General features: G+C 56.0%; 2 protein-coding genes across 6 annotated transcripts in view; one reads left to right on the top strand and one right to left on the bottom strand.

The window, feature by feature from the left end:
• RASAL1 (RAS protein activator like 1) overlaps nt 1-4,933 on the top strand; it is a 29,945-nt gene extending 25,012 nt beyond the window's left edge. For 3 of the 5 annotated variants that reach the window (XM_025474026.3, XM_025474028.3, XM_025474027.3), the window contains exons 16-21: nt 161-333; nt 1,431-1,568; nt 1,644-1,779; nt 2,588-2,708; nt 3,543-3,619; nt 3,868-4,933. In XM_025474026.3, coding sequence (XP_025329811.1) covers nt 161-333; nt 1,431-1,568; nt 1,644-1,779; nt 2,588-2,708; nt 3,543-3,619; nt 3,868-4,007 — 785 coding nt within the window. In that variant the 3' untranslated portion in view covers nt 4,008-4,933. Of the gene's footprint in view, nt 1-160; nt 334-1,362; nt 1,569-1,643; nt 1,780-2,587; nt 2,709-3,542; nt 3,620-3,867 lie in introns of those variants that run through there. The other 2 variants (XR_004809479.2, XR_007406105.1) reach the window with 2 other exon arrangements.
• Nucleotides 4,934-5,559: 626 nt separating this feature from the next.
• Nucleotides 5,560-20,635, bottom strand: part of DTX1 (deltex E3 ubiquitin ligase 1) — a 35,631-nt gene continuing 20,555 nt past the window's right edge. Inside the window, exons 4-10 of the mRNA XM_025474032.3 lie at nt 9,393-9,454; nt 8,953-9,114; nt 8,615-8,676; nt 7,944-8,102; nt 7,685-7,846; nt 7,481-7,570; nt 5,560-6,846 (exon numbers count right to left, since the gene is read on the bottom strand). Coding sequence (XP_025329817.1) covers nt 6,622-6,846; nt 7,481-7,570; nt 7,685-7,846; nt 7,944-8,102; nt 8,615-8,676; nt 8,953-9,114; nt 9,393-9,454 — 922 coding nt within the window. The 3' untranslated portion in view covers nt 5,560-6,621. The remainder of the gene's footprint in view (nt 6,847-7,480; nt 7,571-7,684; nt 7,847-7,943; nt 8,103-8,614; nt 8,677-8,952; nt 9,115-9,392; nt 9,455-20,635) is intronic.

The following is a 20,635-nucleotide window of genomic DNA, read 5'->3' as shown; positions in this document are numbered from 1 at the left end:
TGCTCCTCACCCCACCTCCAGTGATACCTGGAGGAGTGTAGCACAAGGCTGTCCTGTCCATCGTCCTGCCTCATGCTCAGCCATAGAAGCCCAGGGTACAGGGGCAGGGCAGGTTGGGCCTGGATATGAGGGGTTCACTGTCCCCCTCCCCATTTCCCAGAGGCTGGGAGCCCAGCCAGGGCCCTGGTGGCCCCCTCGGTGATTGTTCGGGAAGGTTACCTGCTGAAGCGCAAGGAGGAGCCCGCCGGCCTGGCCACACGCTTTGCCTTCAAGAAGCGTTACTTCTGGCTCAGCGGGGAGACCCTCTCCTACTCCAAGAGTCCTGAGTGGCAGGTGGGGCTCCAGCCCACAGTGGAGGGGTTTCCAGTGGTGGTTGCCCTCGTAGAACTGCCTCTCTGTAACCAGGGGGAAACTGAGGACAGGATGGGGGAAGGACGTAGCCAATCCAGAGTCTCAGGCCAGGCTCTGCTCACGCCTTTGGGCCAGTGTGGGCACAGGACAGGCACAGGTACTACCTACATTCACCATCAGACATCCTTCAGAATGTGCACCTGTAGTGGCCTGCACACCACCCCCCAGGTGTGGACATGCCCAGGACACGGACAATGGTAGCTGCCCTCAGGTGCTCCCACCCAGCTCTATGCCCACGCGCTATCCTACTCCCATAAAATTGAATCTGCTAGCTCAGACGTCTCCGCCTGGCTGTGTAGGTACACGCAGGCTGGCATTGGTTCGCTCACTCATTCATCAAACGTTTTTTGAGTGCCTACTATATACTATGCAGTGTTCTAGGCGCTGGACATACAGCAGTAAAGAAGACATAAAATCCCTGTTCTCCTGAGCTTGCCATTGAAATCCACAGCAACTCAGGCACCTGCTGGCACATTCGCATTTCTGTGTCTGCCCACCCGTGAATAGTAGCTAAGGCTGGACAGGGGTGTGGTTGCTTATTATTCCCACTTCGTCAGCAAAGCAGATATTCTAGAGTTCCAGTCCCCGGTTTCCAACCCCAGCTCCACTAGCTGAGTGACCTCGGGAGGGTCAGGTAGCCTGCTGCGCCTCAGTTTGCTCGTCTGCACATAGACTCAGCCCCAGAAATGTGTGTAGGTTGATAAATGTGGAGTGCCGGGAAGCACATCCCCTCTGCCGAGCCCGCGGTGGCTATGCCGATGGGTGATGGTGATGGAAGCTGGTGCCGGGGGAAGTTGTCGCTGCCTTGCAGTGATGGGGCGGAGCCGGGGACTCGCGGCCTGAGACAGTGGTAGTGCACCCGGATTACAGAGAACACAGGCTCTGAGTGTCCCACTCCGGGGTGGGGGCGGGGAGCGTGGCGGGGACATCCCCTGATGCTCGTCCCCAAAGGAAAGCTGTCCCTGGGCCCCGCCGCTCCGGCCCCCAGCCCACCCGGCAGCGACAGGCCTGTCTCCCAGATGCGCTCCTCCATCCCGGTGTCGCACATCCGCGCCGTGGAGCGCGTGGACGAGGGCGCCTTCCAGCTGCCGCACGTGATGCAGGTGGTAACGCAGGCCGGCGCGGGGGCGCCGCACACCACCTACCTCCAGTGCAAGGTGAGGCGCCCAGGATGGGGCGGAGGGCGTCCCTCGGGTCCCACCCCAGCCCTGACCGCCCCTCCATCCCTGCAGAATGTGAACGAGCTCAACCAGTGGCTGTCGGCCCTGCGGAAGGCCAGCGCCCCCAACCCGGACAAGCTGGCCGCCTGCCACCCCGGTGCCTTCCGCAGCTCGCGCTGGACCTGCTGCCTCCGGGCTGAGCGCTCAGGTGAGGGGGCAGGGCGGGCTCAGGTTCCTCCCTCCTTGCCTGTCAATCAGCGGTGTCCCACCTCCGCCTGGGCTGGCTGTGCAACCTGGGGCAAGTTCCTCAACCTCTCTGTGCCTCAGGCTCCTCAAGCATGAAATGGGGTTAATGAAAGTATCTGCTTTCTTAGGTTGTTTCGAGGATGGAGTGGGTTGATAACACACAAAGCACTTAGAACACTGCCCAGCACATAGTGCTCATTACATGTGAGGTATTTTTTAAGCACCTACTATGCCAGGCATCTAGTGGTACACAGGCGTGAGGCTTGCTCTGGAGGCAGACAAGTGAATGACCAGACAATTGTAATAGTCTTAATGAGTACCAAGGTGAGGCTTTTGAGGCTCTAGGGAATGCCTCTGACCCAGCCCCAGAGTTGGAGATCAAGGAGGGCTTACTGGAGGAGGTGCTGTTTAGCTGTGACCTGAGAAGAGTAGGCATTAAGCAGTGAAGTTGGTGACAAGGATGGGGTAAGGAAGTGTTGTAAGTGGAGTAGAGAGCATGAGCAAAGGCCCGGTGGTGGCCCAGGAAGAGCTGAAAGATTGAAAAGGGTCTGTGTGGCTGGAGCCTGGACTGTGGGAGGAGCCTGGAGGGGGAGTGAGGCCACTGCTCTGCTGGGCGGGAGTGGAGGCAGTGGAGCTTGGTGAAAGTAGTAGGTTGGGAGAATGATTTTAGAGGCAGAAGGGTCGGGGCTTGGCGACCATCTGCCACGGTTGGGGGGGCGCTTCTAGAGGGGCGAGGGGAGGTGGTACTGATGGTGCCATGTTCCCCTCAGCTGCTGGTTGTAGCCGCACACACTCGGCCGTCACCCTGGGGGACTGGAGTGACCCACTGGATCCTGACGCTGAGATCCAGATGGTGTATCGGCAGCTGCTCCTGGGACGGGACCAGCTCAGGTGGGAGCCCCCAACAGGCCCACTTCCCCCGCTATGACCAGCCAGGCCAGCTGCCCCGCATGGCCTGCCGTGTTCATTTATTCATTCTCTCCGTACGCTTCAGCTGAGCTCCCGGATGCGGGGTGTGCAGGCTCAAGGGGAGAACTGGGAGGCATCCTCAGGCAGGCCCCAATGCAGAAGTGGATCTTGGATCTTTTAATAGTCGGGACTCCTGAGACATGGGCACAGGCCTGGGATGTGTTCCTGTTCCTTCTTGGTGGGTTTCCCCACTATTCTAGAGTTTTGTTCCAACTCCTCGAGTGGGTTCTGAAGCTGCCCTGCCAGGCTTCGAATTCTGGGCTAGCCACTTACTGGCTGCATGATCTTGGGCATGTTGCTTATCCTCTCTGTACCTCCGTTTCCTCATCGGGAAAGGACGGATAAGAATAGTATCTTCCTCATTGGGTTGTCCTGAGGGTCAAATGAGCTAATACAGGTGAAGCGTTTTGTAGATGCCTGGTCACAGCTTTCAGTAAGTGGTAACAGTTATTATGCTGTGCAACCTCGGGCAAGTTACTTTACCTCTCTGTGTCTCAGTGGACTGTATAATGGAGCCACAAGTAAGTACGTACCTCAGATACATTTTTTTTGTTATAATTAAATGAGTTAATACACGTGAAGGGCTAATAATAGTGTCTGGCACTCTAAGTATTTGCTGTGATGATGGGGGGGGTGGCGGTGGTGGTGACTGAAGGGAACCTGTGGTGTCTCCCGCAACCAGAAGAGAATCTCTGGGGTGGTGAACAAGATTGGGAGTCAGGGACCAACCTTATCTTTCTCCCTTTCAACTGCCAGGATAAAATTCCAGGAAGATCCCAGCATAGATTCAAGTCCGGAGGCAGACACAGAGAAGGGCTCCAGGGCCATGGAAGGTAAGAAGCTAAGGAGGTCCCCTTTCTTTGCCTTCTCTGCCACTCCCACAACTTGCCAAGCACACTCCTGTGTCCTTCCCCATGAGTGTCCCATTTGCAGTTCACCAGCAGGTGTGGTGAGTGATGGGATGGAGTATGGGGGCTCTCAGGGCTAGGGCCAGTCTGGAGCCTGAGCAAGCCATTGGGTCTGGGTTATAGCCACCCGTCCGGCCTGGCTGACCCCCCGTGGTTCCCTGTCTCCCTCGTAGGGGCCTGTCCTGATGCCCTGGCCCAGCAGAGAGCGGCAGCTGCCCGCCTGCTGGAGGTGCTCGCAGATCTGGACCGAGCCCACGAGGAGTTCCAGCAGCGGGAGCAGCAGAAGGTGGCCCTGGGCCCCCTTGGGCACTGAGGAGATGCCAGAACCAGCCCGGAAGGAGGAGGAAGGAGCCAGCGGGTCCTTCTCAGCACACCCTGGCCCCTTGGGGCTGTCCTGTACCTCGTTGACACTGTAGCGTGGAGGCTTCCAGAGATCTCCTAGTCTCAGTGCCCTAAGTCCAGAGCCCTTAGCATGGAAGCCCTCTGGCAGGGAGCTGGCCTCGTACTGAATGAATCTCAGTTTCTGGGCTGAGGCAGATGGGAGTGGGGACTCATTTGGCTCACCAGACTGGGCTCTTCCCACACCAACCAGGCCAGCCTGGTCCTGAGCTGCTGCATACAACTGTACCTGAATCCCTGACACTTTGTGGCCTGGTTGCCCCAGTCAGGCACTAAAGAGACTCAGCCCTTCCTGTTTTCACGTCTGCCAATCCGTTAAACCTCATTGATCCTCCTGAGCCCTGCCGTAGCCAAGAGTCTTAGCCACAAGCTTCCAGAATCAAGTTCCCCTCAGGAATAATGGAAGCTTGGAGCCCAATGTCCCAGACTCAGACCCTTGGAGCCTGGGAAACCTTGGGCTAGGCTTTCATCCCATCTTTTGGCCTCATTTCATGCTGTATAAAATGAGGAGTGTCTAGATGTGTGGTTGTCAAACTGAGGTCCACGGAGCTGGCTTGGGAGCCAGGGAGGGCTTTCTTAGACCGTGGTCCAAAGCTCACTCCCTAGGTTGTCTTCTAGCAATGTGGATTCTAGGACCCCACCCAGACTTTCTGAATCAGAATCCGAGGGAGTGTGGAGGCAGGGATCAGGATTTTTAACAAGGTCCCCCTGGTGATAAAAATAACATGAGATTTGATGATCACGGGGCTGGGCAATGTTGTATATTAGGGTTTGAGGTGAGATTTTGTTTGAGAATGAATCATAGAGCGTAAAATGTTTGGGAACACCCAACTGACAGAACTGGAAGGGCCTCCAAGGACTCATTTCTGGTTTTGTGTGACTAGAGGGTGGGACAGAAACCAAAGCTGATCTGGAGGTAAAGGGGACCCGGAAAGATGCGGCGCGATCCCAAGGATGGTCAGCAGGGGTCGCCTGGAGCTGCAGCCACCCAGCATCCTGGGATGCTGCTGAGCTGATGGGAAGCTTGTTGCAGATCCTGGATCTGTTCCTAGACAGACTGGGTCCTCCTTCTTTAGGGCAGGGGCTGGGGTCGAAGCAGCCGATCACGGTGTCCCCTAGCTCCTTCATGTCTTCCCGGAGGCTCTCAGCTCCCAGCGCAGGTCCCTCGTTCCCAGTACTGTATCGGGGGGCAGCTGCGTGCATTGTCTTGTGCCGTGCTTCAGAACAGCACCTTCAGCCCTGCCCTCTTGGGGACTAGGACTGGGAGGGTCTGCCTCTGTCACCCTCACACTCCTCCCTGACTACCCCAAGAGAATTCTGGGGACCCCTCCATCTCCAGCTGCCCACTGCTGAGAGGGCCAATGGTCCTGGGGTCATATTTTGTTGCAAGCTCCTGGATGAGGTGGACCAGAGGCCCCCAGGAACAGAGTCACCCACCCACCCCCCTTTGGCAGGAAAAGACTGAGTGAGGAGGAGAAAGACCATTTATTTCTCCACCCACAGTGGGACTGGTAGGTTTTCAAAAGAGCAATCGCTGGCGTCCCTTTAAATCTTGGCTGTCTTCCACCGTGGCAGCCAATCAACAGAGGCGGAGCTGGTGAGTTGCCTGGGCAACAGGCCCCTGGTTGGCCAAGACCATCAGCCACCCCACTGCCCACTCCCAAGGAAAGGGAAATGGACTCTTTGCTGTCCGGTCTGCTTCTCAGCCCTGCTGGCCTAAGCTAGGCCTCCTCGTCTTACTCCTGAAGCCAGAAGCTCCAGCCTTTGGATCTCGATGTTGGGAGTGATTTGATGGAGAGGATGGGGTGGGGAGGAAAGGAGAACAGTGCCTTTATCTGGGACAGACATAAGGCCCGGGGATGGGAAGGCAGAGGAAGGACGTCAGAATCCCAGAAGGATGAAGAGACACAAGCACAAAATAAGATCCCTCTGGTCCCCCTGCCTCTGGCCCGCTCCTCTGCAGAACTGCTCTGATTTGGGGCTCCTACCCCATAGGCCCTACAACTGCCCATTGGTGGGTGGCATAAGTGGGAGGAGGCTGAGCTTCCCAAGGGCCCCTTTCCCCCCTAACCCCAGCGGGCCCGCAGGTGTATGACCTGAATCCTGCTTGCTGACAAGCCTGTACAGATGTGATAGAGACACAGATGGGAATCCGGATGGAGTATCACAGGGGTCTTCTGTCTCTTCCCCCCCAGTTTGGGGGTAAGTAGAGGCACGTGGGTGTGCGTGCATGTGTTCAATAGGACACGTGTGTTTGCGTGAGGGGGTGGGGCTCTGTCTTTTTGGTAGGGAGGCTGCTGTGGTTCCTGGTACTCTCCTGGCCACCCTCTCAGGGAGCTACAAGTCGGAGCTGGCTGGCCTGCCATCCTCCTATCATTCCAACTCCCACCAGCCAAATCCCCAGAATGCTTCTGGCTATCACAGGCTCCTCCCCAGCCCTGAACTGGGGCCACCAGGACACACCTGGCGGAGGGAGGCAAGTGCCAGACCAGGGGCCAAGCAAGAGGGAAGGCGGGCAGCCTTGGGCCTCAGGCCTTGGCTGCAGCCTCGGATACACCCTGGGCTGTGAGCTCAGCCAGCACATTGTCTAGGTAGCTAGCATCCGGGTAGCCATGGCCTGTGAGGTTGGATCCAAACTCGGTCTTGTGGTGGATCTCATTCCACACCACGGTGTCTGACTCGCCCGTGGTGCTGGAAGTACCGATGGTGAAGATAAGTCTCCGCTCCCAGGCGGTGATGAGCAGCCTCAGCACCTGGCGGGTGGGCACCAGGATGGGCATGTGGGTGAGTGGCCCGAGCCCCTCCAGCCTAGCCTCCCTCCTTCCCTGGCCACGCTGTGGCTCCCTCAGCTGCCCTCTGTGCCCTGCAGCGTTCCCAGTGGCCGCCCAGCTTGGCCGTTTCCTTAGATGGACTCCCAGTAATAGCTCTTTGCAGATCATCTGCCTCTCTCATCTGGGTCTCCACTTGAAGACCCTCAGCTGTGTTTGGTTCACTAGATAGCCATTTGGTGACTTCTTAGGCAATATTCAAAAATCTGGAGATGTCACATGAAAATCAGAACGCCTGGCTTCTCTTGAAAAACAAAAAGTGAAGCGGACAAGCCAGAGTGTGATGGTGAAGAGCGTGGATGGACTGCCTGGGTTGAAATCCAGTCTCTCCCACTTACTAGCCGTGTGACCTTGGGCAGGTTACTTGCCCTGTCTGAGGCTTCTCAGGGGTCAAGACCTTGACCTCACCAAGCTGGAAATGAAATGTGTGTGAAGCAACCAGCAGGGCTGGACAAGCCCTGGGAGGTAGTGATCGATGCTGGTGCAGGGAGGAAACAGGGATTGCGGGTTAGGGGGACCCTGGCCTGCTCCCGCACCCCTGCACCCTCAGGGCACCCACCTTCCGGCCCTTCTCGTTGTTGGGCAGATAGCAGTGGCGCGGGAAGCCTCTCGCGGTGAACTTCTTGCCTGGGTTGGGGTGCTCAGGGCCCTGTGGGGAGGGCGGTGGGGGCTTGAACCACGGACAGGTGTGAGGGGCCTCTGCAGGGTTCAGAGAAGTTGAGGTCAGGGGTGGGGGGTGGCATGCGGGGGGTGGGGTGCCCACCTGGATGCCTGTGGGGATGTCGTAGACAATGCGGATGGTCTGGGTGTCAGCGAAGCCCGGCAGCGAGTGGGGGATGAGATGGAACTCCATCTTCCCGGGCGGCTGAGTGCCTGTCTTCTCTCCGTAGATGGCCTTGCAGGTGGGGCACTGCAGGCTGCCATCCTGGCGCAGGGAGGCTGGCGGTGAGGCCCCCAGGCATCCTGGCCCCGCCCCTCTGCCTGTGCTCCCCCCCCCCCGCCCACCCCCCAGCTCCACTCACCTTGTTGCCATTGGAGTACATGGCCACGAGGCACAGCAGGTGGTACATGTGGCCGCAGCGGCCCAGGCGGCCCACGAGCTCGGGCCGCACACCCTTGTGCCGAAGCACGCCCTCGTAGCCCGATGCTGTGGCCAGGCGCTCCATGCAGATGGTGCAGTCCTGCGGGGGCACAGGGGAGACTGAGGACTGGCCAGGGCAGGACGCCCTCGGGTCAGCGCTACCCCTGGGCGGGGCTGGGCCCCCAGGCCCCCAGTGGAGGCAGGCTGCCCCACCTCCTGGGCGCACTTGGCTAAGGGAGAGGACAGCCCCCTGGGCCAGTGCAGATGCATGGCAGAGGAAGACGGGGCTGCCTCACACCCCTCCAGAGGGATTCAACGCTTAACCATCAGAGCCAGAACTTAAACATTGCATGGAAAATATCGGTGAAAATCGGATGCAAAAACTGTCCATGGTCAGAAGACTGATAGGCTTCTATGAACTTGAGGCATTTCCGTTTATCAGAAGACCTTGCGTAAGGGAGAAAAAGCAAGCCCAGGACTGGGAGGAGAGGCTGTAACACACAGGCCCGCGGGGGGGGGGGGGGGAGAGGATGGGAGGTCAGGGGCTGGGGAGGCGAGGCTCACGCCCTCTGCCCAGGCCGCAGGCCCCAGGGCCCTCCAGTGGGGGCTCACCTCATCGGGTGGGTTCTTCACCTTCTGTATGTACCTTCGAACCACATCCTCGGGGTTCTTACCTGCAAGGACACAGCGGGGTGTGCTCGAGGGTGCCCAGAGTCTCCCCCTCAGGGCGTGGCTCAGGATGGGGTCAGGAGTCAGAGTGGGGTTGGCAGGAGTCACCTGTCAGCGGTTGCCGCAATCGGAGTTGGTGGCAGAGGGGATCAGGGGAAAGGGAGCTGAGACCAGGAGGTGGAGGTGGAGTTCTAAGTCCTAAGAACAAGCTGGAGTTGAGGGGTTGAGAGGCTGGGGTCAGGGTTAGGTCAGTGGGGTCAGGGTCGGCGCGGAGGGCGTACTCTTCTTGAGGTGCTTTTTCTTGGTCTTGCGGCACACCCCGGGCACGCCGGGCACGGGCTTGACGTCGCTCTTGCTCACGGGCGGCGGGTGCAGAATGGGCTTGGGGGCTCGCGTGAGGCACACGGGCAAGCCGGCCGCGCACAGCAGGATTCCGGTCATCCCTGAGGGGGCGGCGGGGCGGCAGGGCCGTCAGGGGCGGGGCGTCCTCCCGGCCCCGGCCCCGGCCCCGCCCCCCGGGCCTCCCGCCAATGGGCGGGCGCCGGAGGCCTCGTCCCAAGCCCCGCCCCCCGCTCGGCCCCGGGCGGGTGGGCGGGGCCGCCGAGAGGCGTGTCTCCCTCGGGCCCCGCCCACCGGCCCCGCCCAGGGGCGGAGCCACGGGCTACAGGTGGGGCCAACTCCCCGCGGGCCCCGCCTTCCGTCCCTCAGGGCTGGCTCTCACCTGCCAGGGCCGGGTGGACCGGCCCGGTACCATTCAAGTTCTTCACCGGGAGCGCGGGGACCCTGAGGGGAGAAGAGAGGCCGCGGCTGGACTCAGCCCCCCACACACATCAGGGGATCCTGCCTTCCTTCTGGCTCCTGGACGTACTCGGCCGTCCTTGTGGCCTGTCCCCGGCACTTGGAATGATCACCGGTGACACAGACATCCTTCTATCATGGGGTAGGGTGTGACAGGGACCTCTGCCCCAGTTATGACGTAATGGACCCCTGGACTCAGTACAGACTCTTCCCCACCCCTCAGCTGGCCTCTCTTTGAGAGCTTGCCGGCCAACCGCCCCCTTTCGCTGGCCACTGTGCCTGAAGCCCAGCTATTAGTAATGCAGCCATTTCAGCATTTCTCCCAAGTTTGCTATATGGAGCCCTCGTCCCCATAAATGGTTGTGGGAAAGAGGCACTCAGGGATCAAGTAAGGTATGAAACACTTCACTGTCTCCTTGAAAATTCACAACATCTACGAGTACACGGAAGGCTCTGATAAGTCTTGCATAAGGAAATGTGATTAGCAATGATAAATCCAGGTTTTCCAAATCCAGGTTTTCTCACCTGGGAGAGGAAACCATGAAAGTATTACCGACAAGCTTGTGCAAGTCACTTCACCTCTGTGACCCTCGATTCCCTCACCTGTGAAATGGGGATAATATAATACCTCACCCACAGGGCTGCTGGAAGGGCTGAATGAGAAGGTCTGTGGCCATCTGTACACTGTGCCTGCCTGAGTCCTCATGACTTCAGCGCTTGGTTACGTAGGTGATAAGGTCTGGCTGTTGACGGGCATGGAGTGCTGGATGGATATGTCTCGATGAAGAGGAGTGTTCTCAAAGCCAGGGGGACCAGAAGGGCTTGGGGGATGTGCCAGGAGGGGGTGCAGGAAGGGATGGGGGCAGGGACAGCTGGAGAAGTTGCTGCCACAATCCCGTCTGCCCGCCTGAGGTCTGAGCCCGGCCAGTGCTGCCTGGTCACCTGCCCCTGGCAGGCACAGTCGCTACTGGGCAGCCGGCTGGGAAGCATCTTTAAAGCAAACGGTATGCTTGGCAGGCTTGGGTGCAGCTGCAGTGGATACACACACACACACACACACACACACACACTCCAGGGGAACAGGTGCTATATCTCCATACACACACAAGTACACAGAGACAGATACATACGACGTGGAGAACAGTGAGCAAACAGGCACCTCCCCACATCACACACACAGACACACAGACATACCACCCCAGATACATGCACACACATATCTCAGGAAGCTCATTCTCCATACACAGATACAGAATACATGCACTTGGGGAACATGCCACACACATTTGCACGCAGACACACAAGCACACAAACACATCAGCACACTAGGGAACACATACCATACATATATACAGAGATACACACAGAAGCATCTCAGGGAACACAGTCATGAACATACAGAAATTCAGACAGACACACACACACACATACACGCACTTCTGCATGGAAAACACCATATAAACACATCCACACACACATCGGGGAACACACCACACACAGGTACACCCATGCACACACTGTAAGGGCATCTGCTTGGAGCAGGGAAGCCAGCTCATGCAGCCACCCACTGCACATGGGGACACATGCAGATGTTCGCACCGTACATGGGACACACAGACATGCTGTGACCCACACTCCCACACTCCCACACACCGACAGATGCTTGGCTGGGGAGGTCCACACTTTGCATAGAGTCATATGCACACATGCACTGCACACAACCTCTCCGCTCTGACTGCTTGGCAACACAGGCCTAATGTGGGTCTACTGCAGCACTCCTCCCAGACCCCTCCAAGAGTGTGGGGAGTGTCTGGAGCAGATGTCAGGCTCATCGAACACTTCAGTGACCTGAGCCACTGAACTGAGGGAGGTGCTACTGGCGGGCAGGCCCCCGGCACCTGGTCAGTTGAGGTGTGTGTGGGGAAAGATGCTGTGCCTCACTTTCCCCATCTGTAATGGGGATAAAGCCTTGTGAGGGTTCAGTGAGTTGAAACATACAAAAGTTTGGTGCAGGGGTGTGAGTGGAGAAGGATTTTCTCCTTCTAGCAGCCTGCTGGGACCCAAGAGATGGGGCTGAGTTTCCATCTGACCTCTCGGGGTCTATCATAATCCTCCAGGACCTTCCTGTGGGGTATCACCTAACCCCATCCCTTCCCATACTCTTATAGGAAAGCAAAGGGGCATGTAACTCAAGCTTCTCCTCTTCCCTACCCTGTTCTTCAAAAGAGTTCTAGTATAGACACACTGCTGAGGCTCTCAATACTTCTAGATGTCCCCCAACTCCTTCCTTCCCCTCTGTATCATGGGGAAAAAAAATCCTTCCTTTTCTCCAGAGCCATCTGTAAAATGGATGGCAAGAACAATATTTAGCGTGCAAATCACTACCTCTTGTTGCCTACCTGTGGCAGACATTACTAATCCATCACAGCACTGTCGAGCTGAACAGAATCCTCAGGACAGCCTCTACCAATCAGTGAGGACAGTTGGCCACCCCAGGTCTCTCTAATGCCCAGCATCTGGTCCAGCTCATGGCCGCAGTCTTGCTGAGTCTTTGGCCTGGGATGTAGGCAGGGGGGCACCTCAGAAGGGAGGTTTCTAAATCTCAGCTGCCCTACAATTTCTGGCAGCCCTTAAAAACCACAGAGCCCGATTTACAAAAATTAGTCTTGCTCCTGGGAAGGTTGTGGATAGGGTGTGACAGTGGGGCTGTTTTTTATTTACTCATCATGAGCTGGGAACAGTCTGAAGGCAACCCCCAGCCTCTCTCAGTCTGCAAGCCCCCTGAGAGAACCCAGGGTAGCAGGGTTCCCACGATGCCCGAGCGTGGGAGCCACCCGGGGCCCCCTTTTGATGTGGGATGCGCTGTTTCCTCCGAGTCAGCGAGAACATCCTCCTGCCCTGGACAGGAGTCTGCTGCCCGCAGGCCTCCCGGAAGGGGGGCCGGCCTGCACTCTCTGCTCCACCCTCTTGGGGCCCAGCCTGGCAACGGGTAGGAGGAAGCCATCAGGCCCCCTTGAGATCTGCTCTGACCAGAAGCCAGGCCTGGCTACCCCAGGGTGGAGATGGGTCCCACTGCCACACTGGTTTTCCTGCTGCCTTTCCCACCTCTGCTTCGAGTCCTGTTCTTCCTCTGCCCTCAACCCCACACAGATACTACTACCTTGCTCAGGGTAAAATCCAACTTCCTTACCCTATATGAGATAGCCAGTATCTATCCCTTGAACTCCATTTCCTTGTGCTCACCCCTCACTCATTCTATTACAGCCTCCCTGATCTTTGTGCTATTCCTTGAACATGCCAGCCATATTCCCACCCCAGGGCCTTTGCACTTGCTGATCTCTCCCAGAATGCTCTTTCCCAGATGTCTTCATACTTTGATCCCTCACTTAACACAGATTTCTGCTCAAATGTCACTTTATCAGAGACCTTCCCTACCATTTTACTCCAGAGAAATCTTTGTTTTTTCATTACCTTATCAATTGATTGATTGTCTTAGCACTGACCATGACCTGATTATAAAGTCTTTGGTCTGACCAGGCCCTTCCTGCCTCTGTGACCTCATATCCTACCCCCTCCATCTCTCTCCTCTGGACACATCTGCTGTGGCTCTAACCCACTGAGCATGGTCCCCTGTCAAGGCCTTTGTAGCTGCTGTACCCTCTACCTGAAGGCTTTCCCTCCAGATGCTGAATGGCTCACCTAGGTCTCTGTTGCAAATGCCACCTCATCAGAGAGACCTTCCTTGACCATCTGGCTACAACCCTATTTATAGCACATAGCAGGTGTTTGATAAACACTTGTTGCATGTATGAAGGAAGCCTGAATATCGTGAAAACATTCTGAGCAGATGACTCCCATGCACATGCTCAGGCACACTCTCCCCATGTGTTCTTTGCACATTTGAAGTGAGCCTTGAAGCAGCGGTCCCAGAGAAACACTGTCTGCAGCCTTTAGTGCCCTGGAGCTTCTCTGCCAGCACTCACGCTAAGTCGGCATCCTGCGCAACAACCCATGCAAACTTTCCCTGAGAAATTCCAGAAATGCTCCACATCCCACTTGGGGCAGAGGTTCCATGGTGAGGTTTTGGGCAACCCAGGCATTGCACACAACTGTCTTAGTAAATGTGCCACATATAGAGTGGGGTGTTCTCCGTGGTCAAATATTCCAGGCACTCACCATGAGCCCAACGCTGCTGTCATGCTTCACTCCCTCATCTAATCATTCCCCAAAGTCTGTGACATCTCATCAAAGAGGTGAAGTGATTGTTCAGTGGTAGAGCCAGGACTCCAGCCCAGGCTGTCAGACTCCAAAGTCTGTGCTCTTAGCCATGCTACACCAACTAAGTTCCCTCACCATGGCTTAGAGGACCATATAGGAGGCTGTGTCTGAGAGAAAAACCCCTGGGACTAGTCTGGGAAAAAAGGATGGGGCGTTTGGCTTTCCTTCTTGCCAAGAAAAAGCAGAGATGCTTCATGTCTGCACCGGCTGGAAGGCAATGTTCAAAGGCAGGATGAGATAATGCAAGATTTTCCAAGCTGCTATTCCTCACACTGTTCCCTACTCTTTCCCTGCCTGGGCACCTCTGCCACACTGTTCCTCCTATCCATACTGTCTATTTCTAATTCACATCTATCCTTTGAAGACAGGTTCAAAGGCCACTGTCTTCATGAGGACATTTCTGATCTACCTTAAGTGGATTCATAGCCACCCCCTTTTAGTTCCCAAGGGACAATCTTTCTTTTCTTTTTCTTTCTTTTTTTTTTTTTTTTTTTAGGATACAGACATCATATCTTGCTTTCTGATTGTGTGGTTCCACTTCTATCTCTTCTGCCAGATTGTGAGCTTCTAGAAATGTGTCTGAACCAGCCCTATGACCCCAGGATTGTGGCTGAAACTCCACGCAAATGGGTTCTCAGGAAGTACTGAATGGAGGATGGAACCAAAGGAGAAATTGGCCTGCTAGCTCTGTGGTCCCTTCAGAGGACCCATGGTGCCCTTAGAAACTGCAGTTCTAATACCAAATGTCCCCCCAGAGACAAGGTTGAAGCAGGAATAGCAAATACATGGCATACATAGTACTACTGCCAATCCTCCACCCATGGCAGGCATCGCCAATCAATCCCAGCACTCCTTTCTACTGAGCCAAAAATGCAACTTCAGACTCCTCCTCAAGAGCGCTCCAGGAAGATGTAACCATTCAAGCAGAGATGGTGCATGAGATGGAATCTGTTTGTCGTTTGTTATATGGATGATGGGACTACGGCCAAGAAAAGGGAAGTGACTTCACAAAGGTCACCCAGCTGGTTAGTGGTGCAGTTGGCACTGGTTCCCGGAGTTTCTGAGTCAGAGGCCAGGGCTGACCCCATCAGGCTGATCTGTGGGGCACCTGGAGTTGAGCAAGCTTTCCGAGCCCACTGTACCCTACAGGTAGGCTGAAGTTTTTGACCTGGACCCTGAAGGTGGCTCAGGCCCAGGCTGTATGAGAAGCTATGCAAGTGGACCCATCTGCCTGCTCTGGCTGCCTCTCTCTATCCCAGGTATAAAGGGAAGTTCAGGACCCCGGGGAAGAAGGAAGACACATGGACATTCCCTTTAGGCCAGCTGAGTTTCCATCTCTCTGCCCACATCTGGCTTTCCTTTCCACCCCTACCAGACATGTCACATTCTCTGATGATGGGTTCCAGGTCCCTCGATTGGCCTCAAGGGTCCTCCGGACACCTGACACTTACCCTGTGGTCCTCTGGAGGCCCTTGGGAGGCTCCAGCCTCAGTCAGTTGGGTCCAAGTGGGTGAGGAGAGGGCAGTAGTGAGAGTGCCACGTCAGGGGAGAGGCGCAAGGAACAGCACCTGGAGAGGCTCCATGTTCCTTGGGTCTGCGCCCCTCCCCCACCCCCATTCAGTGCCCCCTGCACCCGTACCTGACCCCTGACCCCCACAGTCCTGGGGCCAGCCAAGTCCCCACTCCTACTCTCTCCCAGGGCTTGCAGGCCAAGGACATCACGGTGAACTCCAGGGTGCCCCAGGGGCCCGGCAAAACCTACAGGCCAATCACAGCCACTGTGTGGAGGCCTTTGCTCATTCCCCCTTTCTGCCTGGACAAACCGCTGAGCCTCTATGGGTCTCAGTTTCCCCTCTGTCAAATGGGACCTCTCATCCCTGCCCCTGTCCACTCCTAGGGAATAACGGGTGCAAAAGTCCCCTACAGACACTTTTTGAGGGGTGGTGGCCACTTAGGGCCAGATGTATCCAGAGGCCTGGGGGCTCAGCCTCACTCTCCTTCAACCCCCTGGGCTCCCAACCCCCCAGAGCAGTGCTCTCTCAGGGGAACCCTGGCAGGGGAGGGCCAGGCTGGCGGTTCCCACGGCCCAGGGCAGCCACATGCAGACAGGAGTGTGTGGTTTGGCCTCCCAGGGAGCAGGGCAGGAAGTGCTTCAGGTCTGGGGCCGTGGTGGTGTTTGGTTTGACCTTGTGGTGAGGCGCCTGGGGGAGGGAGCAGAGACTGCACCCCAGTGAAGCCAGGAAAAGGGGGAGGGTGGACAGGCAACAGGCCCACGGAGACACGTGAGGTGAGGTGACTGACGGTGAGACTTGTCATGTTGTACTGTTCAGTACTTTGTTGTTTTCGCAGCATTGAAATGTAATGTCTATTAAAGCACTGGAGAACAGAATATGAATTCTTTAAAATAAAAACGTACAATCATTGGTGGTGGAAAGTAAAAAAAAATGGGAGGAAAACACCCAAATACACCTACAACATCAAAGCCCACCCCAAGATGGGTTCCTGCCTCCTGCTTTGGCCTCACCTGCGGCATATTCTCAATATCCAGAGGGGACCTGTTACAGCAGAATCACACCAGTCTCTCTCCAGCTGACAACCTTGCTGGCTTCCATTTTACTGGGAATAAAAGCCAAAGTCCCCCCCGCAGCCTCAGGGCCCTAGAGGACTGGCCCCATTTCATCTCTGACCACCCCGCCCCCGCACCTACTACATACCCTCTGCAGCCTCTCCAGCCATACTGACCTCCTCAAACATACCAGGTCTGCTCCTGCCTCAGGGCCTTTGCACAAGCTGTTCCCTCTATCTGGAATGCTCCTTCCCCAGTTCTCTGCATGGCTTACTTCTTAACCTCCTTTAGTCTTTGCTCAAACATTTGATCCTCAGTGAAGTAACCTCTTCTGACCTCTTTATTTAAAATTACATCACTCTCATCAGCCCTTATGTGTCTTCCACTCTTTATTTTCCCTCTGCAGCAGTTACTCCTCTCTGGACCACATTCCAGGATTTCTTTATTTAGGTTATTATTCATCAAAAAAAAAAAAAAAAAAAAAAAAAAAAAAAAAAAAAAGGTTATTATTCATCTCTCACTAGACTGTGGTTCCAAGAGGGTAGGGATTATCTACTTTGTTCATCATTGCATCTCTAGGGCCCCAGACAAGGCCTGGCACACAGTAGTTGCTCAATATATATGGGTTAATTCATTTAAAAACAGGTAAGCTATAGAGAAGGTCAAAAGAAACAGCAAACTGTGACAGATAGAAAGATGACAGCTAAAGGGTTAATGCCCCTAATGCATAAGGAATGTGTACAAATCAATAAGGAAGCAATAAATTGCCCAAGAGAAGGACAAACAAAAGGAATAAACAGGTAATTGGCAAAAGAAGGAACCACAGCAGCCAGCAAATGGGAAGAGGTTCTCAGGCTCACTGAGAACCAGAGGTAGGGAAATGCCACTCAGGGCACCTCTGTGGCACTACTCAGGTTGGTGTGGGGTGCGAGTCTGCTAGGGATGGAAGGAGAAGAACCCCTTCCCACTGCTGACGGGTGATGCAGATGGTGCGTGCAGGCTTGAGAACACCGGCACTGTGACATCTGGCCTCGTGCTGGACAGCAGCCCCGCCTCATGGGTGCAGAAGCCAGGGGCCAGAGAGGGCCATGAGTTCACTAGGGTCACACAGTGAGCGGAGAGGCTGAAGTTGGGCCCATCCACTCCCCCCGGGTCTCCTTGACACCCTGTGGCATCAGGGCCCGGTCTCTGGGACCCTGGGGTGGACAGGCAGGGGAGGGGAGGGCACCCCCAATACCCTTGCCGACTGAGGATTTTGGATCACACTCCCAACTGGGGGACCCTGAGCAAGTGGCAGCCTTTTGGAGCCCCGTTACTCCCCCTGAAGAGTGGGGAAAATTGGACTGGCCAAGTGGGGTTTCTGTGGGCACAAAGACAGGCAGCGCATGTAAAAGCTGTGAGATGAAGCCTGGGACAAAGCACGGGCTCAGTAAATGGAAACAGGCCTGCAGCTGTCCCCTCGCTCCCTTCCACCACGTGGGGTGGAAACTCTGAGTCTGCCCCACAGCTGCGTTCCAAAGTGCTGGACGCTGCCCTCTCAGGAGACAGGGCGGATCTTCCCCACCCCTGCGTGGCCCCCCGGGCCCAGATTGCCAGCTGGCTCCCTGCCCTGTCATAGGGGCAGTGGAAAAATACCCAGGCCAGGAGGACACTCCAGCCCCATTGGCTGTGTGACCTTGGGCAAGTCGCTGCCCCTCTCTGGGCCTCCTGTCCTGCTCCCCACCCAGGGCTGAGATGTGATCATACTTCGGGGTGGGCAGTTTTAAAGCTTTGCGTGCCATGGACCCCGCTGAGCTGGCACACGTGAGTGGTAGTTGTCTTAGCTCCATTTGGCCGATAGGGAAACAGGCTAGGGAGGTGAAGCCATGCACCCAAGGTCACCCAACCAGGAAAGGCCTGGACTCGGGGTCTGTGTCAGTCTTGTGGGGCAGAAGGAAGTACCGAGAAGGGAGCAGGGAGGAAGAGGAAAGGTGGAGGGATGCAATAACAGACAGATGGACAGAGACACAGAGAGCCAGACACAGGGACCCTATTATCAGCTGAATTGTGTCCTCCTAGAACTCCGATGTTGAGGTCCTTACTCCCAGTCCCTCCTTTGGAGACGGGGTTCCTGCAAAGGGGACTGGAATGAAGTCTAATGACATTGTGTGTGGGAGCCTAGCCTATGACCAGTGTCCTCACAAAGGAAACTGGACACATGAACACAGAGCCTAAGAGACCGTGAGGAGGGCCATGAGGGCTCTGGGGTACGGGGGGACCAGGGTGAGGCCTGGGGGGCTGGCTGCAGGGCTCCTTGGAGACCCCCATCCCTCTCCCCCCATAGGCTGTGCCCTGGCAACAGCTGCTTCAGCCGGGAGGAACCCGACCCGCCCCTCATTCCGAGGCAGCTCCATGGGTCCTGTGCCCACACATCCCCCTGCCCACCACCCCGCTCTGAGCCACACAGCATATTCTCAGCTGGGCTTCCTTGGGGAAGAGGGTCGGGAGCCTTGACACAGGCTTGTCTGGCTGGGCAGGGTCTGCCTGGGTGGGGTGGGATGAGAAAGCCCTTGACGGTTCCAACCTCCCCCCTTGCCAGGCCAATGTCAGTTCTTAGGGTAACAAAAGGCTCCCAGGGGGCAGAGGAGGGGAAGCAGCACAGACTGGGCGGGGGCACATGGCTGGGGAGAACAGAGTTCCAGCAGGTCACAGGAGGACGTGTTCAATGATCAGTACAGCACCTCCAAGGAGAAATTCTTCTCCCCACAGCCCTCTTGAGCTCAAGCACACTCTATAGCTCCCCAATGTTGGCAGCACCAAGCCCAGGCTCCCCTAAGTCCCCACACAATCCGGCTCTGTACCCCATTTGGGAAAAATCTCAGCCCCTACTGTTCCAGCAGGAAACCTCCATCCTTGTATGGTTTCCAGAACCTGCTGGACACATTCTCTCCTCCACCTCTTTGCACCTGCAGTGCCACTGCCTGACTAGTCCTTCTGACCAGCACCGCACACCCCTAGCCCTTCCCTGAATGTGCCATGTTCTCCAAGCCTCGCTGAATTGCCTCTACCTGGAACAGCCTTTTTTCAGATCTGGTTACCTCCTCAGAGGGGTCCTCCCTGACCTGCTCACTCCCTCTCGGCCACACCACCCCAGCACTTCCCTCTCCAGCCACTGTGTTCATTTAGCTCATTTACTTGCCGTATGTCTGTCTCCCCGTCTCTCTGGGCCCAGTGTGTCTTGTTCAATTCTGTGAACACACACCCACGATACATACTTGGAGAATTAATATTGAGCAATAAAAGCTGAGTAATTCCCAGCCTTCACTGAAAGACTGGATTGCATAAAGTCCATCAGCGACTAAGAAATCCAGTTCACCTGGAAACCCACTGAACATACGGAGAAGGGATGTAAAAGGTTCCTGGTACAATTCTTATGATCACTTTGTAGGATACATGCGAGTATTTTCTATTCTACTCTACTTTATTCTATTCCATTCCATTCCATTCCATTCCATTCCATTCCATTCCATTCCATTCCATTCCATTCCAAGAGAAATCTGGTTACAACCTTTTGATTTCATAACGCACCAGTGGGTTCCATCAATACAGCTCCAGAGAGAAGATTCTCAAATTTTTGCTGAACTTCCCTGGTCCTGCCCCCTCCCACACCCACTTGGGCTTGTTGACTACTCTTGCTGTCATTCCGGGGCCTGCCAGACCCCCCTTCTCACAATAGATCCAAGCAGCTACCCACAAGGAACACTCCAGTCCCATGACCCCAAGTGGATGAGTCCCTCCTGCAACATCTCCCCAAGAGGACATCCTGACCTCCACAGGGCCCCTCTCTGTTGGCACAGGGCCTGCCTGAGGCTGGGGCCACATGGGGTGCACCTCTGCTTGCACCCCTCCTCTCCTCCTGGAGGAAGGACCTGGGGGGAAGATGCAGGGAAGAATGACAAGGCTGCTGTAGTCCACCTGAGGAATCATGAGTCATCTGCCCACTCAGAGCCCTGGCGGTGGCTCCCTTGCCCCCACACCGACCTTCTCCCTGGACGCTAAGAGTCCTAAGTGCCACTGCGGCAGTATTGCGAGGAGTAGACACGGTGTTCAGGTACATCGTGTCCCCACACAATGGACACCCTGCCTCCCTTTTCCAGGTGAAGAGGCTGAGGCTCAATGATGGGGAAGGACGCTCCTTCCCCAGACAACACAACTCACAAGTGCCTGAGAGGGGATCTAAACCAAAGTAGTCACTTTCAAAGGTACAGAAGCCAGACAAGGTGGCCAGCTTTAGGGTCCCTTCCCTTCTGCAGCCTGGACGTGGTGACCTCAAAGGTTATATC

Source organism: Canis lupus, chromosome 26 (genome assembly GCF_003254725.2).
Source record: "Canis lupus dingo isolate Sandy chromosome 26, ASM325472v2, whole genome shotgun sequence".
In the NCBI taxonomy this organism is placed as follows: Eukaryota; Metazoa; Chordata; class Mammalia; order Carnivora; family Canidae; genus Canis; species Canis lupus.
This window is presented reverse-complemented; position numbering and strand designations above follow the sequence as displayed.